At 39.5% G+C, this 21582-nt stretch overlaps 3 protein-coding genes across 7 annotated transcripts; all 3 read right to left on the bottom strand.

The window, feature by feature from the left end:
- Positions 1–1955: 1955 nt before the first annotated feature.
- On the bottom strand, positions 1956–5943 carry LOC116247735 (uncharacterized). Of its 5 annotated transcripts, XM_050075998.1 has the most exons (4): positions 5390–5941; positions 4982–5310; positions 3851–4508; positions 1956–3081 (listed from the first exon to the last, which is right to left on the bottom strand). In XM_050075998.1, the coding sequence occupies exons 3-4, from the start codon at positions 4449–4451 to the stop codon at positions 2111–2113; spliced, it is 1572 nt and encodes a 523-aa protein (XP_049931955.1). In that variant the 5' UTR covers positions 4452–4508; positions 4982–5310; positions 5390–5941; the 3' UTR covers positions 1956–2110. The 5 variants fall into 5 exon arrangements, with proteins under 5 accessions (XP_049931955.1, XP_031475885.1, XP_031475882.1 ...); XM_031620025.2 differs by having other exon boundaries at positions 3851–4504; positions 4982–5943; XM_031620022.2 differs by having other exon boundaries at positions 3851–4522; positions 4982–5941.
- A 136-nt stretch (positions 5944–6079) lies between these two features.
- LOC116247733 (pentatricopeptide repeat-containing protein At5g39980, chloroplastic) lies at positions 6080–9517 on the bottom strand. The gene is made up of 2 exons (XM_031620021.2): positions 9417–9517; positions 6080–9305 (listed from the first exon to the last, which is right to left on the bottom strand). Exon 2 carries the CDS (start codon positions 9287–9289, stop codon positions 7301–7303), a length of 1989 nt encoding a protein of 662 aa, XP_031475881.1. The 5' UTR covers positions 9290–9305; positions 9417–9517; the 3' UTR covers positions 6080–7300.
- Positions 9518–11914: 2397 nt separating this feature from the next.
- Positions 11915–21490, bottom strand: LOC116248224 (ABC transporter B family member 28). The gene is made up of 16 exons (XM_031620887.2): positions 21085–21490; positions 20820–21007; positions 20259–20282; positions 19618–19719; positions 19191–19281; positions 18658–18758; positions 17700–17750; positions 17431–17559; positions 16214–16276; positions 15838–16117; positions 14606–14754; positions 14435–14524; positions 12861–12995; positions 12683–12739; positions 12522–12578; positions 11915–12426 (listed from the first exon to the last, which is right to left on the bottom strand). Exons 1-16 carry the CDS (start codon positions 21437–21439, stop codon positions 12190–12192), a joined length of 2109 nt encoding a protein of 702 aa, XP_031476747.1. The 5' UTR covers positions 21440–21490; the 3' UTR covers positions 11915–12189.
- Between the last annotated feature and the right edge of the window lie 92 nt (positions 21491–21582).

Below are 21582 nucleotides of genomic sequence, written 5' to 3'. Positions count from 1 at the left end.
TCAGTGATAGTGATAGCAATGGTGTGCCTTTCAATTTAAATATCTCACCCATTACCTAAGATGCATGGAAATAATGCTTACAGAAATTGAAGAAATTGAATTAGAAGCCTAACTTAGACAAACCCTTAGCCAGAGAATGGACGAAAAGAAAAGCCTTCATTGTCAAAACAAAGCAACTCTCTAAATGAAGGTCATTGCCTAGAGAATCACACTTTGTGAGAGAGGCAACTGAAAAAGGAAGCTTGAATTCAATTTTTGCACTAAAACGCATCTTTTACGTCAAAAAAACATGCTTTATGTCTCTTTTATGTTTGCAAATTTATTCTATAGCTTTTGTATACTCCTTTTGAAGCTTTTATCATTACAAGTGCCACTCAAATTGAAAGTGAGATTTTTTCCAAAATGGCAAATAAATTAGTCATGCAGTTTAAAAGTAATAAATTAAAGTTGGTACCTTCTTTTGCCACTAAAAGGCCATGAAAGGGGTTTCCTAGCAGGACACAAGGCCTTATGTAGGGCACTTCTTTTCTCTCAAAGCTGCAAATCTCTCCCAAATGACCAGCTTTTTGGGAGGGTAGACTCTAACAATGAAAGGATGCTTAAAGGCCTCCTATTCCCTTCATTTATGGGGTTTGAGCTGTGTCGGCATCAACGATCGTGGTAGTGTACTTTTTAATTTATGTCTTGTATCTTATCAAAGATTGTATCTTATCAAAGAGGTAGAAGCATGACACCCACGAGAATCGAACTATAAATAAACCTAACTTAACTTTTAATAGATTCTTAACCTAACCAGCTACGCTGGAGATATAAACGACCGGCTTTAAACTTTACAATTTATATCACAAAGACAACCAAACTGACACCAAGGTGTAAACTTGTCTTTTTCTTTAATAGCATCTCGATATAAATAGTATTACAGAAAGATATCAGCTTGTGCTACAGCGACAAGTGCTCCATGATGAGAAGGGGACTTATGGAAGATGTCGAGTTCAATGTTGTAAATAACATTATTGGTTCCGTATCGGTTTGCTCATAGATACCATGTATTCGACTAAGTATAATTATGTATGACCTGTATTGGCTGATTTTTGGATTGTTTAGATTTAAGGAGTAATTGAAATATGTTAAATTGATTTATAAGATGAAAAAGAACAATATAAACATTTATTTGATGATATTATAAGTATTGGCTAATAGACTCCCACACGTATTGATATTAAAAATAGTAGTCGAGATAAAGACCTTGGATAAAGTTTCAACCTGATCAATTTTCAGTACAAGTTTTCATGTGGTATTATCGTATTGCTATAAGTTTGTTCATGGTGTTCACGTATCACGGTAGCGGTGTTCACTTGGAGTCTTCTTCTCAGATGGTAGGCCCAATAAATAGTCCCAAAAAAGTTATCTTCGTACTAAATAAATAAACAAAAACTATTTATGATATCATGCGCTTTAACATCCATCCTGCTATTTCATGTCCCAATCCCAAGATAGAGAAGCCTTTGAAATATGAATAGAACAATGAAGAAAGCATTTGAAGGAAAATCCCTCATCAATTAGGAGACTCACTGTGTGAACATGGTGTATTGGCAATCAATTCTTTTTTCTCAAGCAAACTCAACTCCATTATTTAGATGGTGAGGGTTTCGATGCAGGAATGTGAAATCAGTGCGGATTCGAACTTCTGACCACTTCGAGTGGCAACATAATGGGATTCAAAATGGTACCTGCTTCATGACTACATTGTAAAAGTAGCTGCTATGGGTTGCAGTGTTGGTTCATATCAGTTCATGACTGCATTGTAAAATTAGTTGCTACGGGTTGCAATGTCTGCACATATGTGATCATCATGCTCACAAGCCTAAAATCAATCCAAGCATATGTTATCTGGATGTTTATATCATGTGATACAAGAGTTTTAAATGGATGATCATTCCTTTTCAGCTTCTAGATTAGACAGCAAAAGAAGATGAATATATTCCTGATAATTTCTGCCAAAGCAGTTGGATGGCTGTTAAAAGTCAGGGACTCCTACTAAGATGGTAAAAAGAGTGAAAAAAATTAAAAGGAGGTGAGCAATGGCATATGACATACAGAGAATCTTTCATTAGGTAACATTCACCAACTTTGCACGGCCAGTCTCAGGGTCAACCTTCACTTGCAGGCCCAGCTCTGAAATTTCAGGCGTGTCAACAGACCCTTGAATCTTTAGTTCTGCCACTTCTCTTTGGTTCTCAGCATTGCCCTCCAGCAAGTTTCTCACGGTCCATATGCCCCATTCTCTCAAGAAGGGGTTATCTTCATCAACCACACACTGCTGTAATAGCAGCAATATTCCCGTCTGTCTCCTAATCTCATCCTGGGCATGCTTCCTTCGGTACGCTGAGTTGCCAAGAACAGCAACTAAATCTCTTCGAAATCCTTTATATGGACACACCAATTGTGGTTCGAGAGGACTGGCCTCTTCACCACCTTCAGGTGCTTGAAATGCAGCTTGCCCATTTGAGTTTCCCACAGAACCAAGGCCAGTGCTTCTTGATTTGTTTTTTGCCTTCCGAATAATTGCAGGCTCCCCAAGTTCCTGCAGCAGGCCCAACATGAAGTGCACAAGACCAGCAGACAAGAGTGAGTCAACGGTGGATGGATCTTCCACTTGCAGGTCTTCAACATTTAGCATGGATGGTTCCACTGGCAGCCCCTTTCGGTCCTCCACAGAGCAAACATCTCTTAAGATCAATATTGCATGCCTCAAAACATCAACTGTTGGTGAAGAAGTTGGCGAAGTGGCTTCTTTCGTAGAGCTACTCCGAATTAATTCTGCAGCTGACCTGAATATACTAAAAACAGATAGTGCGACATCTTTACTGATAACAAGATCACTTCCTTGCTGGCTTAATCCCTCTGAAATTGCACGCAACAGATACACTTGCTCCACAGAGTAGCCACCCTCAGAGATATTATTTTCATGGTAATCGGAAACTCCCCTTGTGCCTAATCCGGCAAACAACTGAGAAAAACAAGATTCTTCTAAACAGATTTTTTGGAGGAGCAACTGTATCCACTCTGCTTCAACTCCATCTGGTGAACAAGTTTGAAATAAGCTTAGTGTAAACCCAAATAACTAAAACATGTATCTATTTTCTGATTGATAGTTGGAACTATAGACGAGTAACATTCACAACTATAAAGTGGAGATTATAGTTACTTTCCCCAAAAAGAAAATATGCGAGTGAGTTGCACTAGAACTTTTTTCACAGATAACAAGATACTGATAGGACAAAACGAAACAAAATAAATGCCTGCTCACCATGAAGCTAAGATCATTATTCAAATTCCGGAATCTAGCAATCATTCAAAATAAACCCTACAGCCGAAAAAGAAATTCTGCAAGAGAAAAGATTCAGAAAAAGCCCATATCACATTGCCATGCATTTGGAGCAACACGTCAGATTCTTTTAGCCAGCAGCCTTCTGGTGATAATGACGCCAAAATGTAATGGGAAAGACATCAAAATGCACCATCTTTCAACCACGATGATTTTCAACATTGAAATCCATGTAAGCAACAAAGTTCTTTTGGTTATAAATTTATAAAGAATTCTATAGGGGCTAAATCAATCAATTAATGGCTTTTGATGTACCAAAGATCAGCTCAAAGTCGCTGCCTATCCAAAACCGGACCTGGACCAAATTTTATATTTCTACTCCACATGGTTCCCACCATATTCCGGCAAATCTGCCGCCGCAAAACCACCAAAATCCCAATATGCTTCTCAAATGTGCAACAAAGAATCAACTCGAAGAAGGGGAAGTAGGAGGAAATGAAGAGGAAGAAGAAGGAAACCTACCACTTTTAGATGATTTTCGGATCAAACACGCCATGATCGGCACTCCCTCAAGCCCACAGAGTTCCACCAACCTGCCATTCTTCTCGCTGACACACACATGCAGAATCCTACACGCGGGATCGGCAATCCTCGGGTCATCGAAGGAGCAGAGACCCCTCTTAAAACCGCCGGGAAACAACGCTCTCCACAGTACCGACCGGTGCATTTCTCCGCCTGACGCGACATTCGCAGATACCTCAAACCCGAAGCGGACAACTTCAGCAGATTCACTGCAGCCGACAGCTACTGCAACAGCGTCTGCGCCGCCATTTGCCACAAACGAATATTGGCATTGCGCATCACCGGCACAGAGGTTCCGGATGAGCCTCAGGGAAGGCACGATGATGTCTGAGCCAGGGTGGGAGAGGAGGAAGCGGACAAGGGTAAGCAATGAAGGGAGAGGATTCACAGTGGAGAGCTCCGACCGGCCCTCCCTGGTCTTAGCAATCTCTGCTAGGGTCTGAAAATCTCGACGACGGAGAGGAGCAGGTAAGGCTTGCAGGATGCTTTCAAGCTCACCAGAGTCAAGTGAATCACAGTCTCTAACACATCCATTCTGCATCTTCCAACGAATAAATCCAGGGGGGAAGAACGCCTGTGCCGCCTCCCCACTCCCTAGCTGGAAGAAAAGGCCTCATGGAGGCGCAGAATGCAACTCAAACAATTTAGCTCCAACATGCCAATTACTTGCTACACGGTGCTAAAACTCAACACAAGTTGCAAATAAATGGAGGAAATGTTTTTGGTTCCCTCTTTACATGGACTCATGGAAATTTGGTGTTCATGTATTAGCAAATCATGATTTTCAAATTGATAAAAAGACATAAGTTTCATACATTGGTAAGTTATGATTTTGAAATTTGAAGAATTACAAGCGAAAACAGAGGCCCCGAAGCCCTCATTTCCGGAGAACGAGGGCTTCGAGCCCTCTGTTTCTCCGGCGAAGAGGGCTGGAAGCCCTCCTTTCCGCCTGAGAACAAGGGTTGCGAGCCCTCGGTTTCGCCGGCGAAAAATAGAAGGTTCGAAGCCCTCCTTTTTCCGGCGGAAAGGCATCGAACCCTCCGCGGGAAAGAGAGGGACCGACAGACTTACCGAAGCCCAGAACTCTCCGGCTGGAGATGGCGTGGCCGGACGAAGAAACGCGTCGCCGGACGAAACGACCCTCGGGAGAGAGGAAAAGAGAGAGAGAGAGAGAGGTAACTCAGATCCGCGGTGGGTTTAACACCCATCCAACACGGCACTTATATTCAGCTCGGATCTGAAATCCCTTCGGAAACAAGCGTAAATATTCACAGGATCAAATTGACTAATTGAGGCAACATTCAACCAAAATATGGTAACAAGTAGCAACCCTTGACAATCCTGGCAAAGAGCTTCAAACCATTTATTTGAACCAAAAGAAGACACGCTTCAGAGCACAACTGTAGCAGAAAATAGTTATCAGTGACATGCAGGGCAAACTGCAGCAAAATTTATCACTACAACTAAAATTTGTCTTACTTGAGCAACTTCACTTGAATTTGAAAGCCAAACAAATGATTTTGTATCACAAGTTTCTCGCGATGCATGAGAACAACTTGATTTTTTGCTTCCTGTTAAGTAACTAGATAGCCAAAGTTGAACATAAGATCTCTAAAGTACAGCCATCAACATAGATTTCATAAACGCAAGTTCTGACGGGTGGAGGCGAAGGATGTGATTTCAGGAAGGTATTTATAAATTTGATAAAACTCCAGACAAGTTCTGAAAGCCGGAGGTTCACCAGTTTCCTCCTCAGCATTAATAACTAAATTAAAAATCCCCAGAATGATATTTTTTAGGTCTAATTGAAGATAAATTTCTCAGGGGTCAAAAGTTGCGTGTTCTTCACCAACTTCGATGAGGATGCTGCTGCTTGTAAACTTTCAACGGTGAGCCTTTGCCAAGAAAATATGATCTAGGACATGCTACATGCTCACCATTAAGTGGGGACGTACAGCTCAAGCTTATCAAGATTCAAACCTAACTATGCTAAGAATGTAATTTTTAGAAACTCTTTATTCACCATGTAAATGCAGATAGTTCTAATTTGGAGTGCAACAAATGTGTGATCTGCCTAAAACTTGGCATGTTATAACATCTCCGGCGAAATGCATCTCCAGATACACTTTCAAGTCATTGGGAAAGCATAACCTCCACAAGTCTGCGAAAAGAAAACCATTCAGCTGCAAGCAGGATTAAGACATGCTGACCACCCTAAAGAGGTAAAGAACAAAAAGAACTAATATATCCTTTCAACTTCAGACAATATTCGGCTTCCCTGAGTAAAAAGATTTGATGAAATGGGGGAAAAAATAAAGAAAGAAGAAAGGTAAGATATTTTGTTGGATTCCCCTCCCCATCGGCCAACATTAGAGTGGAGGTAACCAAGTAACTCTTGGCATGAGAAATGAGCAGTAGTGTTAGCGAGCTATTTCTTGGATACATCACTTCATCATGAAACTAGAAACTTGCAGATTCATTGTATATAATTTTTTACAGCTATATTGACTGCTGACACCTTGAGCCAACCATTTCTTTATAGGCCCTTTTCTTCATTGGCATGATAACTGATATTTGAACAGAAAAACAAAGAAAATTTTGGTACAAATGGAGCAACTCCTTTCATTTATCCCAGATATAAGTATTACATTGGAAGAAACCAATTAATGATGTACAAGGCAGGAACCAATGCAGCTAAACAATCTCATTTACTTTGATAACCTTTTCTGGCACAGAACAGGGGAAGAGAAAGAGCTTCTAAGTACTGCTGGTGTTATGATCGTAACAGTTCAGTTTTTCAAAAGAAGTGATATTTTAGTCACTGAATCAAGTAGTTTCTAGTTTCCTCTGGAAAAAGGGAAAGATGTGTAAGAGATCAGCTTTACCAACCTTGGCTGTTAACACATGATCACAAGGATCTAGTATGAGGAAAGGAATACAAAAAAGGTGCATTAAGAATTGAAGGAATGCTTGCTCCCTCTATGACAAAAGTCACAGAGCCATAACATTCCTTCGCCACAACCCAATGGATGACAAAAATTATTTCCTGAGCTGAAACCACAATTATACAAATTATTGGATCATATTCTACAAAAATTTGAACCACCTGACACCTTTATGGGTACCTCATCTGCGCTTATGGCACAACTTGGCAAGACATGACACAGACTCACAAAGCTTAAATGAAGTTTTCTGCCAAAGCCCCAGTGGTTTAAGACAGAAATATGAAGAATTTACATGTAAACATTCTACTTCATGCAATTTACAATTGTCTAAATTTGAATGCATATCCTCCTACCTCCTGCCGATTTTCAAGATCAGATCAATTATAGACCATGAGAATAGAATGTATCAATTAATTGAAAGATGATTTCCGGTTTCTTGCATTTGCTATCTATTTCTTTTTCTTATGTGGCTAATAAGACGAGAAGCATCATTCAATCTATTAGCTCTCTCATATACTCCTGCTGCTACAAGATACAAGTCCTTCTTATGTACATTCGGGTTGGATTCTAATTCATCAATTAGTGCCTCCAACGCATTGAAGTTTCTTCTTGCTCCATACAATGCCAGCATTTGAAAGTGCACTTGGTTTGAAAATATACATCCCTCTTCTTTCATCTCCTGGTAAACAGCTTCTGCTTTCTCAAATTCCTGGAGTTTTCCGTAAGCATTCAACACAACTGCAATAATGTTTGAACAAGGAAAATATCCAGCTACTCTCATCTTCTCAAAAACTTCAATCACATTTGCATGTTTCTTGTTTCGAGAGAACAGCTCAATCATGCACTCAAAGACAGAGATATCCTTTACATTGCCGGCATCAAAAGCTTGCCGAAACAACCAAATTGCTTCCTCAATTCTACCTGCCCTTGCTAAAATAAGTATTGCTGTTTCTCTAGAAACCTCATTTGGGTGCTTTAGTTCATGAAGCAGACGCTTGGCATGCCCAATCAAGCCTGCACGTTCATAAGCCACAAGCATCGTTTGGTACAGAACTTGATCAATTTTCACACCGGTACTCCTCAGTTTCTGAAACAAAACTGCTGCTCTGTCCAATTTTCCAGCCTTATCCCATATAGATATGATTGTAGAGTATGTAATGGCGTCAGGTTCAATCCCTCTGTCTCTCATCTCCTGAATCAAATTAGTCGCCTTCTCATGCTCCAGAGATTTCCCGTATATCATGATCATGGTATTATACGTCACTACATTCTGTTCAATTTCCTTCCTCTGCATCAACCTAAAAAGATGAATGGCCTCCCCAAATAGCTCTGCCTCGCCATAGACTCTCAACATCGTATTGTAACTAACAACATTAGGTGAAACATTCATCTTCCTCATACTCCAAAACAGCCTGTCTGCTTCTTTCACCATGTCCAACTTCCCATAAACATCAATCATTATGTTACAAGTCGTCAAGTCAAGAGGAACACCAACATCCTTCATCTCTGAGAAAACTGATAACGCTTCCAAGAAATTCTCGTCTTCAACAAAAGCATTCAACAAGGTGGAATAGCTCACTGTATCCGGCGCAACTGCACCTCCTTCGTCCTTCATTTGGCGAATGAGCTCGCGTGCTTGATTGAAGAGTTTAGCCTTACCAAACACATTAATCATTGAATTGTACGCGATAAGGTCCGGGGAAATGTTAGCATTCCTTAGTTTGGTAAAGAGAGATATTGCTTTTGAGTAATCCTTGAGCTTACGAGCCAATTCGATGAGGTTACTATAGATTATGAGATCCCCAACAATTCTATCCTGCTCCATCTGCTGCAGAAAAGCGAGCGATTCATCAAAGAATCCATGTTTCCCAAATGACGTGATCAATGTAGAATATGTAAATTTATCTGGGGAAACTGAATTCTCCCTCATTTCTTTGACAAGGCCATGGGCGAGTTCCCACTGTTTCGCTCTCAGTACATTCCTAAGAACGACATTATAGGAAAAAACGGAAGGTGGGTAGTCCCCCTTCTCCATCATCCAGTCATGAATTGCCAAAGTTTTTTGCCAATCTGTTTGTTTACTTAGTATGGACACCATCAATCTCAAAGAGGGGCGACAATTTGTGGCATCCCTTTTCAAGGAAGCTAGGAAATCAAAGAGTTCATCTTCTGTTGAACTTTGCTCTATAGCGTTCAGTACTTCGTTCATGTTAACCAAATGGTCTGTGCGAAGCAAATGCAAAGGGACGGAAGCGGAAGAACTCACATGATGGTGACGAGACTTTGGTGCCCAGATGTCCCTTTTCCTCCTCCCGGAGGTGGATGGGGACGAAGAAGCCATTAGCACGGAGGGTCTCTTGCTCCATTTCTGCTCTCCAAGTACAGAAAAGAATGAGGGGTTGATAGTAGATGATGAAGATCTCAACAGCAGCATGTGTAAAAGATTCCAACTGCGGTTGAATGACAAAAGGAGCAGCTCAAACGGTCAGAGAAGTAATAGTTTGAGAGAGGGAGAGAGATATATATGCAAAAACGTTATCCTTAGAGGGGAACGTCCGCACCAGATTTTTGCACAGGAGGCCTGGACTTGGTTTTTCTCCTGGTTGGGAACAAAACCCACGAGGCAAACAATAATACTATAGTTTTTAGTGCTTTCAGAAAAAAGTTGCGGGGTTGGGATTTTCTCGTGTCTGTGTGTAAGAGGTAAATCTAGCCTAACATGAAGCGCACTTTAAACTTATGATATTAACGAAGTGCAAAATTTTGAGAACATAAATTAAACTTCTTCATTCTCTTTACATTTCTTTCAAACAAAGATCTAATATTCTTCTCAAAAATCAAGAATCCAAAATCTTAAGGGGCATTTGCATGACAGCTCAAAAGCATGTTTTACCTATAAAATGTCATTCCAGCCGCGTTGGATGACATTAAATCTGGGTTTCACGAAGACCCAGTTTTGATAAGGCCTCGTATTCATATAGCCTGAAAAACCTACCTCCTTTGAGGTTCTTAGGCAAACTTGATTCATGATCCCTCCCCAAATTTTTGTCCTGTCATCCGGACATCTAAATCAGATTTTTACAAAACCTGGTTCTCAAAAAATTGGTTTTTTGAGTGTCATCTGAACGCCCTCTTAGATTTGAGATTCCAAGATCTGAAAATCACCTCGACCTCAAAGCTCCCCATAAGAGCTATACATAAAAAAAATTTGCGAATTTAAAAAGTGAGGAGTAAAGTAAGGAGAAGTAAAAATTTCGCTAACTTATGACACCCATGAGAAAATTATCCTAAATGCTTAAGGGGCCTTATCCTAAGTTTTAACATGGAAAAGGCCTAAAATCGTGGGTGGTAAGGTCTATCACACCAAGAATAGTTTTTGCTTGTACGTAGCAGTATTAACATGGTTGGCAAACCTGTGAATGAGACTTGAATCAGCTGATGGTTGAGTCATCCAGTTAGCGGGTTGATGCAGCGATTCGGTTGAGTTGGTCATAAACTTTTATAGTGCATTTTTTCTTCAAATAAATGAATAAGGTAATTATGTTGAGACTTCATGTTTGATTTTTCAACAACTAAAACTGAATAACATGTAACATGAGTGCTTGTGTATATATTTAGTAAAGTTAATGATATTTCATAATTCACAAAATAATAAACTTTAGTTTCCAAAAATGCAAGATGCAAAAGAACATGTAATTAATTGACGATCCTAGCCGACTCAGTGGTTCCTGACTCGTGACGGATAAATGAACAATCGTAGCCAACTCCGGCAACTCGCGAGCCAACAAGATTTAGTCTCCTATTTTTTCTTTTTTTGGTACAAAGGAGCGGTTTAGAACCGCATTAACTAACTATAGCACGAGATCTAGCTACACCAATCAGATCCTGCTCAATCAATCGATGCAAATGACCAGGTGAATTGGTAAAAATGGTCACTCCAAAAGATCATTGAAAAGCCCATGAAGCAAGAAAATCCACACACATATTAGCTTCTCTGTATGTATGATATAAAACATATCAAGCTAAAAAGTTGGGTAGACTTGTACCAGTTTATCAAGACTACCAACACATTGCCGATAACTTATGGGAGAGGAAACCTTCCAAGCCGCATCCTTGGGGGAATTAGCCGTTCTAGCCGTCCAGTTTTTAGCTGCTTTTGTAGATAAAATGTAAGCACAGCCTCTTGAATGTGTATAATATGTCTTCAACATTGTCTGCGGGTCTTCTCTTTTGGGTCTCTCCTTTCCGTAGCTCCCTTCCCCTGCAATGTTGGGGCTGGTTAGGAATGTCAATGGTTTGGGTTTTGATCGAATATCTAACCCTACCAATCAACCACCTCATTTTGGGAATGAAAAAGATCTTGGAATCTGAATACATAACTGGAATGGGTCGCAGAAACGAAACATTCAATTGGATCCGGATTTGGTTTTACATGAGTATAATCAAATTCTAACAGATCTTACCTTCATTGCTCAGTTTGCAAAGAATTGCAGTTGCTTGAGCAGCAATATATGTCATATTCAACTTCAGATGTATCGAAATGGTCAAGAGACACGGGATCAGATAGGTTTGTAGTTTTTAGAGAATCAGATCCAATATGGTACGTCATTTTATGCATTTGATTTTGAATCCAAGTGGATGACTATCTGATTAGCTGGATCTGGTAGAGGGAACATCTGTTCCGAGTCCAATCCATTGATGTCCGTCCCAAAATGGTTACATTCAGCATCTGGTAACCACCATATTTAGAACTAAATCATCCACTTTCCCACTCTACTGTACTAATCTGTCTGCAAATCGACTTGTTTTATCGGTCAATAAAAGATGCCACATTTCATAAAGCATTCATGCTATATTTTTTAAACATTAAAAGAAACTATGTTTGATATTTTATATGCTTTTACGCATTTTAGAAATGTTTATATAGTTACATTTTTTTTATCTAGTTCATAACCAATTCAGCTGACCGCTCAATCGGCAGATTTACTCAATCAGCACCTTGGCTGACGAGATTTAGGTTTCCACTTTTACAACACTGACTTAAACGCCGCCTCGATGGTTCATGTTTTACAACATTCCCAGACTCTAATAACTGATATCAATCTTATTACATTAGGTCTTCTATCGTCATCTTATTATAAATCAGTGTCATGTATAACAAACTTTTCTCATCACAATGCAGGCAAAAAGGAAATGCTCGTTGGCTGCATGGCCTTGGAGCAGAGCAAAAGAGATGCTCATCATTCAGAAGAAGCATAATGGCAAGCTATGCTTATGCTTAGCAGATACTGCGCAAGCAGAAAACTGGGTCCCAACCAGTGTTCGGTTGCAGGCTTATTTGAAGGCAAGCCTCTGAGTCCCAACCAGTGTTGCATACTGACCATTCAGAGCAATCAGCTCTGAATGAGTTCCCAGTTCGACGATCTTGCCATCCACACATACAGCAATCTGATCAGCATTCTGAACTGTACTTAGTCTATGAGCAATCACCAGGGTTGTCCTTCCTTTCATCAGATGGTTGAGAGCATCCTGGACAAGGCGCTCACTAACAGCATCTAGCGCACTGGTTGCCTTACAAAGGTAATCAAGTTTAACTCAGAAAACTGGATGTGGAGAAGAATCCTAAAAATCACAAACTGGAGAACAAAAATAGCCAAAATCTTTACCTCATCAAGTATTAGAATTGGAGCATTTTTCAGAAGTGCTCGAGCAATTGCGATTCTCTGCAATATGCAACAGTTAATATTTCTATCGTTCTTATACTCGATTGGCCTCCATACAGCAAGTTTAGCAATTAGTCTCTCATCAGCATAAACATTTTAAATACCTGTCTCTGACCTCCACTTAGCAAGCTCCCACGTTCACCAACAAGTGTATCATAGCCCTGAAGAATGCAGAAGCACAAAAATAAAGTGAAAAGAATCAAGAAAATTGGATAACAATCTTCAAGCCGAGACTCCAAGTAGTCATGAACTTAAAGTTGCTCAATCAGTGGCATAACCAACCTGTGGGAGGGAAACTATAAATTCATGGGCATTTGCAGCCTTGGCAGCTTTCACAACATCCTCTTTGGAAACATTTTCATCCGGCAGTCCATATGCAATGTTTTCTCCAACTGAAACTGAGAACAGAACTGGCTCCTACAGTTAACCAAATAGGTCATTGCTAGTTATTCATATGGTGTTTTTTGAAAAAAGGCATCTTTTAGACAGAATCTGTCAACAGAAAAGGACAGTTTTATAAGGACCACATCCATTCAAGACTACGCATCCTTTCTTTTCATGACATTAATGCTACAACAGGTTTACACCAAGTAAAGACTAAAACGTTAATGACAGGCTATCTACCATGACATCTACAGTTGTAAGTATAAGTCCCCTCTTCGCCTGATACTACAAATCTTTAACCAATGTTATCTGTACCGTACCATACGCACCCATATCATACGATACATATCATATAGGTCTAAAAAACCTATACGATACACTTACGATACACGATACGCTCGTGTATCATAAACGTATTGCCCGTATCGTACGATACGAGGAAAAACACAAAATTCTTTAATTTTTAAAGTTTAAACACTCTTCCCTCTCTTTCTTCTTGTATTTAAAGACTCCAAGAGACGTGGGAGGGAGAGATTTTGCCCATTTTCATTAAAAATAATAGAGGATTCATCGATTTGGGGAGATATTATTGTTGAATCATGAAAGATGATAACTATATGTTTTGAACTTATGAAATTGTAATGTAATCTAAGTCCTAAGACTCCAAGACCCAAGTCCTAAGACTCTAAGTCCTAAGATTCTATAAAATTTTCAAGTTTAAAATTGTGATGGATGCTTATTATGTTATTTTGAATCTCTGATTTCTTATTTTTGAATGTGTTGTCGATACACATGAATGTTTCTTATGCATGATGATCTTTTTGATATTTGAAAACATTTTTCTTGATTTCTGATTTTTTGTTTATTTTTTCAGATTTTAATGATTTTTCTCTATTTTTTTCGATTTTTAATATTTTTTAATTAAAAATTAATTTTACGAAACGCTACGCTACGCTTGTGATACGCTACGATACAGTGCATAGGTCGGCCTGACCGATACACGATACGCTATGCCTTTTATAACATTGTCTTTAACAGTGATCACTTGATTGTAACTATGCTCCTAGATTGGCATTAGGGCAGCTAATGAATTATTCATCAACTAGTAGCTGGGCCAAGTGGAAAAGTCAATAGAATTCACATTGTCCTGAAACACACGGGTAATCATCAAATGAAGTACGAAACTGAAGACGGAAGTTGAGACAAAGGAAAAGGAAAAGTAATGGCAGATATTCATAAAAAATGTATTTTATTATGGTATATTATCTCACTTCGTCACCTATAGTGTACATGCAATGCTACTTGTAAGATTTACACACATGAATGTAACTCGGCCCAACTGATTTGATAGTGTAGCTACCATTCTTAGTCTCTTCCAATTTCAAACTATTTGAACAGGAAAACTTCTTGCCAACTCCTCTTTTGAACATGCCATTGCCTAAACACAATAGATTGCGTAGTTAAGTGCAAACCTGATTCACTATGGAAATAACTTGAGCCCATTCACTCTTATCAAATGTCCGGACATCTTCACCTGCCACTGTAACCCGACCTTTGATTGGCTGAAGAAAATTATTATTTTAGTTGACTAAACAAATACCTAACACAAACATGCTTAATGGACTAAGAGGATAAAACAATACCTCATAGAAGCGTGCCAATAATTGCACAATTGTACTTTTTCCAGCACCACTAGGACCAACAAGAGCTGTTACTTTTCCACACTTCAGTGTTAGGTTCAACCCATTCAAGACACCCACATCAGATCTCAATGGATACGAGAAAGTTACATCTGCCAGTTCAAAAGAGAGCACTCAGAAAGCATTGAGTGAATAAAACAAGTAGAGTATTCATATAGTCCAGACAAAAGAATTATATGTTAAATAAAAGTTAGTCTAGCTAAAAAGAAGGTTGTCGTTCTAGCCAAAGCAGGTTGTGCTAAGATTTCTGGATATGATGAGAAACAGGAAAGAAGCGACACAAAATTACTTATGTAGCTACATGGTACAGACAGAACACCAACATCATGAATGGCACTCGGTGTTCTCTAACTTGATGGCGCACTTGGAAAGGAAGAAAGACAGAAATCAAATTATGTTTTATTGTAGAATCAATACTGTCAGAATTGTCAAAGGCATATAATTTTTTTTCAAAAAGAGCAGGAAAGAGTATGCTTAGTGTATCAATTTTCGATGAGAAAAGCTTTTAACAGCATGGGACTCCATTTCTTGATTGTTCTCAAGAATCAGCAGATTATATTTAAATTCTATGCTCGTGTCTTTTTTCCCTCCGGAGGTTGCCTTCAGAACAAAAAGGCAAGAAACATTATTATAGTTGAATATATCAGCTTATTTAATATTGCAATCAAAGTCTAGAAAGAGGCTTTGTTTAACTTTAGCAGGAACTTGGTTGTGGGGTTTAGACTTAAGACCTTCAAATTCACGAAGGTTAAAGAGTTTGATACCTCAGGTGAACCAGTACCTGCATAAGCGGGGAATTCTGATCACTTGGCTAGAGGTTTGGACTTACAACCTTCAAATTCAAGAAGGTTAAGTGTTTGATACGTCCCAAGGTGAAACTCTGTTTGCATAATCTGGTAGAGGTCTACCTAGTTTATGAGAGAGAGAGAGAGACAGAGACAGAGAGAGCAACTCTGGTGCAGCTTGGATAGGAGAATGGGGTTAGTTTCAATTTTGGGGTGTGAGTTTGGGGATGCAAAATATGGAAACTTCATTCATTGCCAAACCAACATAGGAAAATTCTGGAAAGGAAGCAAAAGGAAAAAGGTAGTCCCTTTAGTTCACCTCATGAGCATCAAAATAGAAAATCAAACCATATCTGAAAAACCATTATTGAAGGGGGAACCCTTGCACACCTTCAAGACATATGTCACCAGACCAAGCCACATTGCAAGAGTCAGTGCTTGATTTCAATGCCGTTCTAACATGCCCACCTCGTGACTGAATTTGTTCAACAGAATCATTTCCATAGAGCAAATCAAGATTCTCATTATCTAACCTCTTGCCTCGGATATCTTTTTCTATGCCATAAGCCAATGATTCATCTGTTTCTTTACCAGATAAAACAGAATTAATCCTTTCAATGGCTGCAAAAGTTCCACGCAGATCACCAATTGTGTTTACACCACCTTGAACCTGATAGAATTTGGAAACCAAATGTCAGGTCCTACACCGAACATTACTGAAGAGACTCAAATGAAGCATCAAGCAAATGCCAAAAAGCCTACTCACAGCAAAAGTCAAAGTGAACGTGTAACCAATAAAAGATGCCATTGTTCCAACAGAGAGTTCACCCTGCAATCAGAAATGCTAATGAATTACATGCAGACACACAAATTATATATATATAAATGTGCGTGTGTGTGTGTGTTACAAGGAATCTATCTCAATGGTTTGATAAACCTGGAGCAGAAATTTGGATTGCTTATAGGTCAGCAGTATTCAGGGATATCCACAATTATTCACTGCCTTAATAGGAATTGATATGTGTGGCCTTTGTCAGTTCTGCATGGTTGTTGTTCCTGGTATGGGCCATCTATCTGTTTTAAGTTTTTAACATTTTGAAAGATAGAATTACAATTCAAAACTTTATCCTCGATCTTCGATATTGTAGTATTGCAGTGATGACTTCTGTTAACATGGGCTATTTCAATGAGGATGCAGCCTCCAGGCTGGAGGCTTTTGAGGAATGTAACTTTGAACAAAAAATGTTTTCTGTAGTGATTCTATTGTACAGTATTAAACTGATTCTTTCCAATAAATCAGGGGAACACTCAGCAGCTCTTGTTCCAAAAAAGAATAACATGTACACTACTGCAATGTCTCATGTTTAGCATGTACAAGTGCAGGAGTGAAGGTGCATGATTATAAGCATAATAAGTAACTGTACGCAACTGCAGCACATAGAGTAGCAGGCATCTTTTGCATTTTCAATGCAAATTTTGTAGCCAGCACAGGACTTCCTTAAGACTTAACAAAGAAAAACAGAATTCAGATAACTACCACATCTTCTGACCATAGATGTAATAAGCCAAGCACAATGTAACTGAATTAACAAGCTAATTAAACCTGACTAGAAATAGCATTTCATATTTTTGTAAACGATGCATTGATAAGTTCAAGAAAAGGCGTAATAAAGCTTAGGAACCAATATGCAAAAGGAAGATGGGAATCGTGCAAAAGAAAGATTGGAATCATCTTCTTCAAAACTTAAATATAAAAATTGTTATTAGAAACAACGAGGTGCTAAAACAGTACTCAATGTGAAAATCTTTCTTATAAAACCCCAATCTGAATACTCTTTCTTATAACAACACTCTGGAGGAAAGTTATCTCAAATATGAGGGTGAACATAGAAATGGCAACTGGTTCACAACAGCATGGCTAAGCTTCAGATTACCCAGCCACTTAAAGTGGCTACGCAAAGACAAACAAAGTACGGAACTTACAGCCTTCACTTTGTGTCCACCAAGAAAATACAAAGCCATCAATGAGACATAGACCATTATTCTTGTTAGAGACTCATTGGCAGATTTCAAAGTTCCAAGCTTCATCCCACTGGCTTGGTATGCAAGAACCTGCACCAATTTGGCACACATTGCATAGCAAGATTAATCTTTCATAGTGTTCTCATAAAGTGATATAAACTAGATTGAGAATTTCCAATACAAGAAATATGTTACGGTCCTTACAGATTCATAAAGATAAAAACAGGTACCTGATTAGCAAACATTGACATCTGTCGTTTCTCACCACCAAAAGATCTCACCTAAGCACAAAGAGACATAATCATTATGTGAGTACTCTAAAGAATAACTATTTCTCAGCTACCATATTCATAACCATATTGACTGGACAAAGAATGATGAGGACTGTATCATAGCATTTTATATGATATTCAGCAAAGTTGGATTAAATTTGAAAAAAATAATTAGGGCCATTAGAAACTGAAACATATTTTTCTATGAATGGATCAAGCAGATTAGAATCAAGAAATGATGGATCCTTGTGACCACCATTTGCAGGTTCCCCCCGCAAATTGTCCAGTTAGTAATACAAAATGCTAACTGCAGCTTGCAGAGAAAGGTCAGGAGTCCATTCCATTTGTAATTTGGTTCTTTTCAAAACCATGCTTGCACAATGCCCCGCTAAGTTGATTAGCAACCTAGAGCGAAAGACGTAACCCTGGGGAAGCCTGGTTCATGTGTGAACACTGACCCTTTCTCTGAAACTAGAATTCGAGAGTATTAACTTCTAACCTTCAAAACTTATACGAGACACTGGCTACCAGAATTGAACCAACTAACTTCAACTACAAGCAGATTGTCAATACCCTAGGTGGATTTCTGCCTCAAACAAAGAAGACTCCTGCCGTTCTTTAACCTGGACATGGTAGAGAAAACTAGCCATTGAGTGGCCTCAATGGCTTTTCCTTTTTTCTTTCTTTGTTGGGATTCAGTTGTTGGCATAGGTAAGTTATGGAAATGCTTATACACCTGTAACTCAGAAGAGCAGAATCTTGCACAAGGGGGAAAACAGGCAGTTCAGTATTTAATGTAGGAAAATAAAGGAAGAAAGTATATACAACGATAACCAAAATTCTTCAGATCATGTAGTAATTTTCTCACTTGAATGGTGAAGCACATTCATATAGAGGAAAATTTTCTTTAACTTACCGTTCGAATAGCAGAAAATGTTTCGGTTGCGCAGTCAGAAATATGAGCTTGAGCCATCCCATGAGACTTGAATACGGGGACAGTTGACCGCTTGTAAACAGCTGCAAGAGTAAGATGGAATGTGACCAAATTCCAGTCTGATAACTACATTTTATGAACATGTTGATGAAATGCATGCAAGTGATATTTTTTCAGAATTTTGTGTCCGGACACACACCTATTGAGCTGATCAGGAGACATAAGCAAGCAAGTGAAATATACTAAAGAAAACACTTCATTAAGGTGAAAATTTTATTAATACAACTATGCAGAAGGCATCTCCTCTAAGAGAAAGACATTTAATAAATTAGTTTCGTAAGTACAAAATGGATCTAGAACAGATAGACTCAACACTTCAAGTCACAAGCAGGCTTTTCTTCTCATGAACTTACAGCTGTAGAACATTACCATCTGCTCATTTTACAGACACATTTCTATATATGTAACTGGCCTTTTTAAGATAGGGAAAAAGAATATATAAGAAAAGTTCTTACCCACAAGGATGGATACTGAAAGCATTAAGAAGCCCAAAACTGGAGCAAGCTGGGCCGACAGTGAGAAAAGTATGCATATTGTTCCCAGAATCTGCATGAATGATAACATAAAGTAATATAAGAAAAAAAAATGCAGATATGCACACGTGAGAGAACATACGGGTAAAGATACAGACAGATGGTAGGAGAACAGGTCAAAACTAGGTGATGTAAAAAGTGTGGAGATCAAAATGTCTAAGAAGCCGGTAGACAATTGTCATGGCATGAACAGTAATATTGTAAAGCAGAAGCTACTGGATAAACTTTCAAACTTGCTAGTAATAACAAACATTTTCAGGAATCAAATATAAATAATGAACTGATGATTCATACTCATTCAACTGTAGGCAACAACAAGCTGACTTTTGTACAGTTAATAGTAGCTTGCCTCAGAGAAGGCTCTAAACCCACGATCCCTTGAGATGTTTTCACTAACAATATCTTTTAGGGAACCCAAATCAGAAGTGAGCAAACCTGTCAGCTCCCCAACCTGTAGAAGACCAAAGCAGAGGAGAAGTGAATAGATGAAAAACAACACTGTGCAGGACATGTGAAAGAGATTATGCCCTTTTTATTCTGATAAAAACTATTAAAGATGCAAGATATGGTCATCTATTTCGCAATAGGTGTACCGTTATTGATGGGTGATAATCCAAGTGGAAAGGGCACTTTCGAAGCTATCCACCAAAATGCTAACATGTACTGTGGTTTTGGAAAACTTCAATTCCCTCCTCTCCGTTTCTTTACTTTCTGAGAGTAACTGATATATATCGACTCTTTCCCGAAAGGGTGTCTTATTCACCATATTGCTAGATATGTTCCTAATTCTCTTAAAATCAAAGCAAACATAGTTCCCAACACCCTCTCCTCCCTCCCCTTATTTCCTCGACATGCACACCAGAAAATGAAAATAAGAGGAAAACGAATCCACCACGAAAGATCTAGTGAATTTAGCCAACCATGTTACTTCTGTGCGAGCTAAATTAAGTAACGCAATTAGCAGTAAGTAGAGGAATAACTATCATGTACCTTATATCGGTCAAAAAACTCCACCTACAGAAAGCAAATAAAGCTATGTTATTCACCAGCCAATGCAGCAAATGAAATTAACACCATAAACAATTATATTGAGATATATTGACAACAAATACAAAAGGGTTGCCTGAATGTCTGGGCAATATGGATGAAAATGCGACGAGTTTCACGTGAAAGCATGTTGGAGATTAACCCCAACGGTCAACAGATTCTCCCTGCTCACTTATACAAAGAACAACAAAGGATCCGGATACTGTGTCGTGATTGAAGACATAATATCCCAGTAATACAACATTCCAGACAAAGGTTTGCATAAAACAGCGTTCTGTTTACTGTTTTCATTCTCAATCAGATTCATGGAAAGAAAGAACCCAACATCTATAGAGCCTATGGAGTAGTAATCGCAAACGTGATGTCCTGGGCAGAACCCAAAAATCTGAATGGCCCCAGAATGGTTCCAAAAATTTCCATTCAATTTCCATGGAAAATAAATTAATCAAACCGATACAATAGGACAAACAAACTTTTGAAGAACTCAATCAATACGCCAGATACCTTCTGAACAAGTATCCTCCGGAAAACCCGGGCTCGCAGTGCCGTCATGACTTTCTCCCAGATGCCACTCATGTTCACAACAAAGATAACAGTGAAGACCGGCTCCAGCACATACAGAACCCCAACCTTTGCAAGCAACTCCAACAGTGGCTCCGTCCTCCTTCCCACAAGCACCTCAAAGAACCTCCCTGCAAATCAAAATTCCCATGAAAGCACCACTTGATTTCGATCCAAACGCGCAAGAAACTCGCCGAGAGGCAGGTACCAGACAAAATCGGCATCGAGAGGGTGCACGTCGTGCATCCCAGAAGAGAAACGAAGGCGACGGCAAGCCCCCGCTTCTGCTTGCTCAGCAAGCTCCACAAGAGCCCCCAACTAATCGCGGTCTCCGACGCAACACCGGAGAACCTAGAGCCCGTCGACGGCCGATCGTCGTCGATCTTCCCGACGTTGGGATCGGAGACAGGAGGGGAAATATAGGCCGACCGGGCAATTCTCCGGCGGATCGGTGGACAAGAGTGCCGGAAAACCATCGGCTGATGCCGGAGACGCCATGCGCGCGGGACCCTGGTACTGCAGGGAAAGGAGAGAAGAGGAGGGAGGTTTGAAGCAGCGGCCATGGCGCGGGAGAAAGGCAACTGTACGTTCCCTCCATTCCTCTGCGCCAATCTCCGCTCACCGGACCTTGATTCAAAGATATGAACGGGAACGTTGCCGTCAGCGCGCGTCCACCGTAGATATGATGCGCTAACACGCCCATCTC

Source organism: Nymphaea colorata, chromosome 2, assembly GCF_008831285.2.
Source record: "Nymphaea colorata isolate Beijing-Zhang1983 chromosome 2, ASM883128v2, whole genome shotgun sequence".
Classification (NCBI taxonomy): Eukaryota; Viridiplantae; Streptophyta; class Magnoliopsida; order Nymphaeales; family Nymphaeaceae; genus Nymphaea; species Nymphaea colorata.
Note: the sequence above shows the minus strand (reverse complement) of the source record. Positions and strands in the feature narration are given on the sequence as shown.